This window comes from Crocodylus porosus, unplaced genomic scaffold (genome assembly GCF_001723895.1).
Source record: "Crocodylus porosus isolate Cpor-Errol unplaced genomic scaffold, CroPor_comp1, whole genome shotgun sequence".
NCBI classification, from domain to species: Eukaryota; Metazoa; Chordata; order Crocodylia; family Crocodylidae; genus Crocodylus; species Crocodylus porosus.
Genome location: NW_017728886.1, coordinates 247,692,999 through 247,701,919, shown reverse-complemented (window position 1 = coordinate 247,701,919; position 8,921 = coordinate 247,692,999). Strand labels below are relative to the sequence as shown.

Here is an 8,921-nt window from a genome sequence, read left to right as displayed (position 1 = left end):
CCCTGCACTGCTGCGTGTACCCCTGAGAAGTTTGCAACCAACCCCCTTTGAAGTTGCAACCCCGTTAGAGAACCCCTGCATTGGGAAGCCCTAGCAGACAGCAAAATTGCCCCATTTCACAGCTTCTACTGCTCCAGCTTGTGCTCTGCACCCAAGATGTTCAGCTGGCCAGGTTTGGCCTCTGAAATCTAGGACTGTCCCTGCCAAACTGGGACATACAATCACCTTACTTATACCTAAATGCAAATGGGATGGGGCTGGGAGTTTCCAGAGGGGCAGGGGCAGGGAAGCAGGAGCAGGTGTCATGGAGTGGCGTTCCCTAGATGCGGAGCATCTTCTGGGGCATCTACTGTTGGTTGTCAGTTACTGTTAAGATCCTCTGTGCCCTTCTAGACGCAGCAGGCTGGATACAGCAGAAATGATAATATAATGAGGGTGATGAAAGCCAAAGTTGTCTTAGGGCCATATCATGTAGTTGGGATGAAGCTAGACAGACGTTGGAAGGCCAGGCGCTATGACGTGAGCAGATGCCTAGATGCGTGGGTCACTTCCTAGCACACCCCTAAGTTTGGAGGAACTGACTTTGGCTGCGCGCGCACCCCGCCCAGCGGAGCCCTTCTCCGCTACACGGGGCAGCAGCACAACCCCCCTCCACGTGCTGCGGGCTAGAAGGAGTTAGTCACTCCGACGCATGCGCTGCCGGCACTCACACAAGAGCGAAGCCTCCGTACGCATGCACTGTTCGTCCTCGCTCGCAGGTTTCCGCCCGGAGCGCATTTGGCGGCGTCACATCCGGCCGCCCCTCCTCGCTTCCGGTGCTTCCCTTTTCTCTTTCCGGCCGGCTCAGGAGGATGGCGTCTCGTAAAGAAGCGGCTGGTACCGGCTCTGCGGTCGCCAAAGCCAAGGGCAAGGCAGCGCCGGGGGACGCGGCCGTCAAGCAAGTGCAGATCGACGGGCTGGTGCGTGCGTGGGGCCAGGGCGGGCTGCCGCCGGTGGCGGCCGCGTGGGCGCCTCGTGGGCAGCTCCGCGCGCACTGCAGCCTCCCAGGCCCTGCGGCCTGGCTGGACGCTGCCCCCAGGGCTGGGCTTTGCGAGGGGGCCCCGCGTGCATCCCCGCGCGTGCCCTGCCCCGTCCCCGCGCCACGAGGGGGAGGCGTGTGCGCGGGGCGAGAAGCATGGCCCCTTTTGAAGCTTCTGATGCCGTTTGGCTGCATCAAGCTCGTAGTGCTGTCCCAGGACCCGGCACTCGTGCCCTGTAGGAGCCAGTCGCTGGGCCACAGCTTGGACGTAGCGTGGCCTTTAGTGGTACAGCGGGGAAAAAACAGATATGGGAAAAAAATTGTAGGAAGTGAGGGTGGGAAGGGACGTCAGGAGGTCACATCTGGTCCAGCGCCCTGCTCAAAGCAGGATCATCCCACTAGATCATCCCAGACAAGGCTTTGTCTAGCTGGGTTTTGAAAGCCTCTGAGGATGGAGAGTCTACTACCTCTTTGGGTAACCTGTGCCAGTGTTTTAGTGCCTGCCTAGTGAGAGAGTTTTTCTTAATATCTAACCTAAACTTCCCTTGCTGCAACTTGAGACCGTTGCTCCTTTTCTGTCATCTGCCACCACTGAAAACAGTCCAGCTCCATCCTTTTTGGAACCAGCCTTCAGGTAATTAGAGGCTGCTACTAAATCCCCTCTGTCTTCTCTTCTCCAGACTAAATAAAACCAGTTCCTTCAGCCTCTCCTCAAGTCATGTCCCCCAGCTCACTCACCATTTTTGTTGCCCTCTGCTGGACTCTCTCTAATTTGTCCACATTCTTGCTGTAGTGGGGGCCCCAAAACTGAACACAGTACAGCAGATGTGGCCTCACCAGTGCTGAATATAGGGGAAGAATCACGTCCCTTGACCTACTGGCAAGACACCTACCAATGCAGCCCAGAAGGCCGTTAGCCTGCTTTGCAATAAGGACACCACTGCTGGCTCATATTCAGCTTGTTGTCCACTGTAGATCCCCAGGTCCTTTTCTGCTGCCCAGCCAGTCAGCGCCCAGCCTGTTCTGGTGCTTGGGATTATTTGGTCCTACAAGCAGCACTTTTCACTTGTTCTTTGCATTTGTCCAGCTTTTCTGTGTAGTCCCTAATTTAGGGGTGGCCAATTACTTAAGGACTTTTGGTCAGCTGTTTTGGGAAGGGGGTGAGAGCTGCAGGTGCTGATCCAGAGTTTTGGTGACCTGCTGGGGGTGGGGAGGGAGGTGGCTGACCTAGCCTTGACACCTTGTCACACTACCTAGCATGGTGAGGGCGGGGAAATGACAACTGATTCTATCTGGCCCCAGGCCTGTTGGCCCTGCACCCACAGTCAGGGATGCTGGACAGAGTGGGGTGGGCATGGAAACTAGCCTGGGACCCCATAGGTGGGATGTGCTTAGCTGGGCAGATGGGATGGGGTTGCCGGTGAATGGAGAAACAGGACAGGTGAGAGGGGCGAGGGCTGGGATTATGGGGTGGTGACAGTGTGAGGCCAGGGTGTGGGACAGAGCCACAGTCCCTACAATGGGTGCCTGTTCTGTGGGCAGTGGCTGTCCCCTGCCTGCAGACCTGGTGCCCGCTGCATGGACGTAAGGACAGTGGATTACAGCTTGGCCCCAGCCCCACACTGTCGCCATATTGCAATCTTGGCCCTGCTGCTACCTGCCTGTTCTGCTCCCTAATGCTGCTCCCTGTCCTCCCATGGCCCTATCCCATCTGCCTGGCTGAGCATGTCCTGTGTGCATGTCCTCTCTGCTTTATCTTTCCTCAGTGGTAGGTGTAAGGCAGATGGGCCAGGGTGCCTGGCCAGCGGGGCCAGGTCCAGCAGCGGCAGCCAGAGGGAGCTGCCACTGTGGGGGCTGCCAGGAAGCCTAATCCTGCTGCTGTGCCATCTGACCTCATGGATTACAGCTCCTGGTGTGCTTGACAGCCATGTGTGGGGATATAGGGTAGGCTGTGCTCTGTGGTAGGTGGCACCTCTATGCCCGTGGCTGCACATGCCATAACCTGGGCTGCTTCCCAACCTTGAACTGGGTGGGACTGAGGGGTCAGATAAAATCATATTGCTGGTTGGATGCACCTTGTGGGCCATATTTGGCCATCCTTGCCCAAACCTGTTCTCTCTCCACTGTTTGCTGCTCACATTCTCCCCAAATTGTGCTGCCAGGTACAGTAGTCTGGGAGCTGACCTTGCCTGTGAAGACTGAGGTAAAAAAGGCATTGACTACTTCAGTCTTTTCTGTATTATCTGCCACTAGGTTGCCTCCCCCATTCAGTAAGGGAGATTTGTGCCATCAACATTTTCTTTCCCTGTGGCCACAGATGTTTCTTGGTGTCATGGCTACTGCTTTCTCAAATTGCAAAAGAATGAAAACTGAGTAGTTAAGTGCATTGCCTTCAGCTTGGCCAAGCAGAATCAGAAATGTGGGAGGCAGATGCAGGTATTGAAGCTGCTTTTGGAAAAGGAGTATTTTCTTGGGATGCCCAGCAATGTTTCTGGGGTTTGCCAAATTGGATCATGGACCACTCTTCACCTTGGTTCTACAGTGTGCTGAAAACATAAGGTGATGCCTCTTGCATGGAGCTGTGGGCACAGACACACTACTAGTGCAAATCACTGATGTGGACCAGTGATTCTCAACCTTGTTAGACTTAAGAGCTGGCATTTTCCAAGGGGTCTCTCAATTTTTGCTCTTTTATCACTACAGAGATATAATAGAAGATTTTTTTTCATTTCAAAGAACTTAGAAAGATCATAATAGGTCAGAACATATTTAAAACTAGAGTTTTCAAACAGGAATGAACAGTGTTATCTTGTAAATCATGTTTATACACTTAACAGTACTGACACTGCATGGCTCCCTTGAAAGGAACTGAAGGGTGTCAAAACACCTTGGTTGAGAATGACTGATGTACTGAGTGGAAGGTCCTGGCATGTATTTATGTGTGCTGCACCAGGCTGTGTCCACTTCCTCCTGTCTTCTTCCAAACTTGTTGAGGTTCTGACTGCATTTTTCCTACGCCTTTATCATATTTGTCTACCCTATCTGTGACCTCATTTGTGGACTGGAGACCTTGTCAATTTATTTTTGGTACTGTTTAGGATGACCATAGATTAGAGTGGTGGAACTGCTCTGTGTCAAGCAGCCTAATTACATTCTGTTGTTTGTTCATGTTGTCTGATGCTAGGGTTTCTCTGGTGGTTATCAGTCAGCAACTTGACCTTCTTCCAGAAACGGTCTGCACTGTCTAGGTTTCTCTGCTTGGCGTTCCCCCCTGCCCTTGGATTTCTCATTTTGAACATGGGCCTTTTGAACTTGATATCTTTTGGTCCTGTCCTATCTTTTCTTTATTTGCCCTCTGTGCTTACCTGTGGCTTCTTTGTGTCCACCCACTCTCCCTTTCAGTTTTTAGCGTGCCTAAGCCCATGCACTCCAAAATTTTTCCCAAGAAGTACTAAATGTAATGGCTATCCTTTCTAGGCTGCTGAATTCACCTTATCACTGAAGTGAAGAATATTATTGGTTATAATATTGGTTATAATATTATTTATAATATATTATTCACTCTGTTAAATATAATCATGTCTGTTCTTATTGAACTTCTTAAAGCAGTGAATGTTGGTATCTTCTCAGAAGTGCTTTTCCTTTTACTTGTAGTTGTTTTTATCACACTTCTTTATATTTCCCCAGATAAATAGGATTCATTGACACACACTGCATGTAGTACTTCAGCTCAGATGTACCTTTTGATTTACATAAAACATCTTGTGTTCTATATTCTCCTTCATAGACATTTGGGCTGGAAGGGACCCCGGAGAATTATCGAGTCCAGCCCCCTGCCCCAGGGGCAGGAAGTCAGCAGGGATCATAGGATCCCAGCAAGATAAGCATCCATATGTATCTTGAAGGCTTTCAAAGTGGGTGCTTGAACTGCCTCCGGTGGCAGTCTATTCCAAACCTTGGGGGCTTGGACAGTGAAGAAGTTGTTTCTTATGTCCAGCCTGAATCAGTCACACTGGAGTTTGTGACTGATCTTGTCATCCCTTGGGGGGCTCTGGTGAACAGACATTCCCCCAGACCCTGATGAGCACCCCTGATAAGCTTATAGGTGGCCACCAGATCACCCCTGAGCCTGCGCTTTTTCAGGCTGAATAGCCCCATTGCTCTCAGCCTCTCATCGTGAGGTCTGTTTTCGTGACCTCTGATCATGTGTGTGGCTCTTCTCTGCACCTTCTCAAGCTTCTCCACATCCTTTTTGAATTGTGGAGCCCAAAACTGGATGCGGCCTCACCAAGGCCAAGTACAGCAGGAGAATGCCGTCCTGGGATCTGCTTAAGAAGCATCTATGGATGCAAGCCAGTGTTTTGCTCACTTTACTAGCCGCAGCATCACACTGAAGGCTCATGTTCATTTTGTGGTCAACCTTGACTCCCAAGTCCCTTTCATCTGTTGTGCTAACCAGTGTAGCACTACTGAGCCTATAAGCATGCTGTAGGTTTTTCCTCCCAAGGTGGAGAACCTTGCATTTTTTGGTGTTGAACACCATCAGGTTCTCACCCGCCCATTTCGTGAGTCTGTCCAGATCTGCCTGGATCACCGTCCTGTCCTCGGGTGTGGAAGTTTTACCCCAAAGTTTGGTGTCGTTGGTGAATTTGGGCAGTCCACTTCTGACACCAATGCCCACATCATTGATGAAGATGTTAAACAGTATAGGCCCTAGTATAGAGCCTTGTGGGACCCTGCTGGTCACAGCTCACCAAGACGATTGGCTCCTGTCGACCACCACCCTCTGGGTCCTACTGTGGAGCCAGTTCCCCAGCCAGCAGATCATGGTGACGTCAAGGCCGCCTTAAGTAAGTGTGATTGATATTTTTTATTAGACCAGCTAAATCAGTCTAATAAAACGTACCACATTTACCCAAAGAAACTTGTCTCCCTGTGGCCTTAGGCCAACATGGCTACAACCAACAACTATATATTTCCCTTGCCACTCCTTGTGCATCTGAACATCTCATTTGTTTTTATTTTTGAGTTCAGTTGCACTTGCGGAAGAGGTTTTAATTGATCTGCCTATATTTGCTGATGCCCTTTTCCTAAGCTGATGCACTACTTTTACACTTTTGAAATTAACTGTAAATGTTCCCTTCACTGTTCTGATTGGGTCTCTGTAATTCTGTCATCACTTCCCCACTGCCAAATTTCCAGACCTTGGGAGGGGACCCACAGATCTGCCCTGTGTGCCCTGGATGATTTGGGTACCACCAATTTAGCCTTTAAGATGAGTTTTCCCTCCTCTGACAGATCTGTTCTGGGGCCTTGCTACCTTACACTAGACCAGGGGTTGGCAGTTATTTGGGCTGGAGAGCCAGGGCCACTTAGGGAGTTTTGGTGAGCTGTTGCCTGGCTGAGTTAGCACTGCTGCTCCCTCCATTCACCAAAGCTCACCACAACTCCCTAAGCAGCACTGCCCTGGGGCCTGGCCTTGCTCTTTCATAGCCTGGTGATCCTGGCCCTGGCCCAGGCCCAGGGTCTCCATGGAGACTGGCCTGGGACCCTTGCAAGGAGTGCATGCTTGCTTGGGTGGATTGGGAGAAAGCTGTGGGTAGGAAATGGCATCTGAGAGCAGGAGAAGCTGGGGCTGGGATCTTGGGGTGGTGACAGAGCTGGGACAGGGCCCAGGGCAGATCCACTTCTGGCATGCCCCTGCCTGTGCAACTGGGACCCATCTTGGGTATGTGTGGATTGTGGTTCTACTCCAAGCTTTGGTCCTGCATGTCACTGTCCCGGGGTCCCAGCCCCATCCATTGTGTTCCCAGATGTTGCTTCTGGCATGCCTGTGCCCCATACTGGCTGAGGGTGCCCTGCCTGCATTGGTCTGGGGCCAGGATATCTGAAGAGTGGAGCCAGGTGTGGTGGTAGTGGTGACACTAGCTGTGGCAGCTGGAAGGAGCTTCTGCCACCAGGACTGCCAGGAAGCAGAGTCTGGCCATTGTGCCTGCTCCCCCTCCCTCGCCCTGAGTCACTGGCATGTAGCCCGCTTGGGCAGGAGCTGTCAGCTGCATCCATGTGGCCCAAAGTGGCATGTGGGAACACAGTGTGGCACTGGTCTGGCCTGGTGCTGCACTGTGTTCCCATATGCTGCTTTGGGCCATGGGGGTGTAGCTTGAGCAGCTGGTGTGGCTCCTGCCCAAACCAGCTGCCTGCTGGGGATTTGGGGTTGGGCAGGATTCACTTCAGCTGTGCCCATATAGTGTGGCCTGAAATGGTGCATGGGAAGAGCACGGTCCTGTGTTAGTGGCGCCTGTGCCCCTACCAGGCCCTAACTTGGTCTGGCCCAGCATCGCCTAGATAACTTGCAGTTCCTGGCCCTCTTCCTCCTTACACCCTTTTACCCCATCAGCGGGGAGAAACATGCCTGAGCTTTTGACTGTCTCTGGTGGCTGGGATGTTTGGTCTGCAAATGGCTGCAGGGTTAGAGCTCTGCGCAGGCAGCGCTGCCAGGTAGAAGCCTGACCAGGAACTTAGTGCCCTCTGCCTTGGAGCATACACTGGGGCCTGGGATGTGGGGCTGGGCAGGCCAGGGAGGAGAGAGGCTGCTTGGCTGCTGCTGCAGCTGGCTAGGGCATGGGGGAAGGAGATGGGAGGGGGGCACCGAAAGCCAGGGTAGCCATGGGCCAGCTACAGTTCTCCTTCAGAGGTGCAGCCACAGGCTACATAGATTTATTTGGTGGGCTTGATCCTGCCCATAGGCTGCATTTTACCCACCCCTTCTGCAACCCTCTTTGACCCACCTACTTAGCTGATGCATGGTCCTGTACTTGACTGTTCTGAATTAACAAATTTTACTGAATTTTGAGTTTTCTCCTGGTGCCCATTGCTCACCATGCTCTACATGTTTGCTCTGCTCTAATCCAAGCCCATTCTTTTCCATGCTTCTAATACAAATGATATGTCATTGTTGATAAACATGATTCTTGCAGAGTAACTTGTGCAGTTGTGTGCAGTATTATTTGCCTGGTAAATGTTTCCTGTTTAGTACAAAACTGTTTAGTGTCAAAAACAGGCTAAGCAGACCACCTGGGCAATGACAAACGTATGGTGGGACATTAGTGGAGTATGGATAACACTGTTAGTATGCCGTATACATAGTTCAGGATCAATTTAATCCAGTGAAGGTGTGGTCTGGCTGCTATGCTTCCTCAGGCCAACTGCGTGGTGAGCCAGTGCACATACTATGGCTCAGGCTGCCCTCCATGCCTGGGCTGGGCATGGCAGGGCTGAGGGCCATGGCTGTGGGTGCAGCATATTTTATATTGCATATTCATAGTTCCAGATCAGTTTTATCCAATGAAGGTGTGGTTGTTCTTGCTACAACTTTTGCATGCATCTTTTTTTTTGGGGGGGGTGGTTCTTTCTGGAGCAGTAGTCTTTGATCTTGTGACTTCACCTGTTGAGAGACAGAATTCTTTATTTCTTCCATATGCCCCAGCCTGATCCCCTTGAACATGCCTGAATAGCTGCCTTCCACTAGCAAATATCTCTCTTGGTTCTTGGTTTCTCTGCATTCCCAGGGTTGCCTTGATGGACCAAACTAATTTTGCTAGTTGTCTGGGAAGAAAGAACTTCAAAGCTAACAGTTCCATTCTTTAACAATCCTCAAATGTTATTGGGTTTGTGAAGATTGGCTTACACTGAACCATTCTTTTACTTTCTGCTCAGTTCTTCCTTACAGTCAGTTATTAACCTAAACCAGTGTAGTCATGCAGCAAACTTATGAACATACAGGTCAACATACAACACTCAAATGGTTACAGATCAGGTCTGGTATTGTTGCAGTTTCTACCTCAATATATAGTTTCATAGTAGCTAGAGTCGGAAGGGACCTAGGTAGATCATCTAGTCTGAC

At 51.1% G+C, this 8,921-nt stretch overlaps 1 protein-coding gene across 1 annotated transcript in view; it reads left to right on the top strand.

The window, feature by feature from the left end:
• Positions 1–814: 814 nt before the first annotated feature.
• The window catches only part of EIF3H (eukaryotic translation initiation factor 3 subunit H), a 110,871-nt gene continuing 102,764 nt past the window's right edge, over positions 815–8,921 (top strand). The window contains exon 1 of the mRNA XM_019552126.1: positions 815–959. Within this exon, the coding sequence (XP_019407671.1) occupies positions 852–959 (108 nt within the window). The 5' untranslated portion in view covers positions 815–851. The remainder of the gene's footprint in view (positions 960–8,921) is intronic.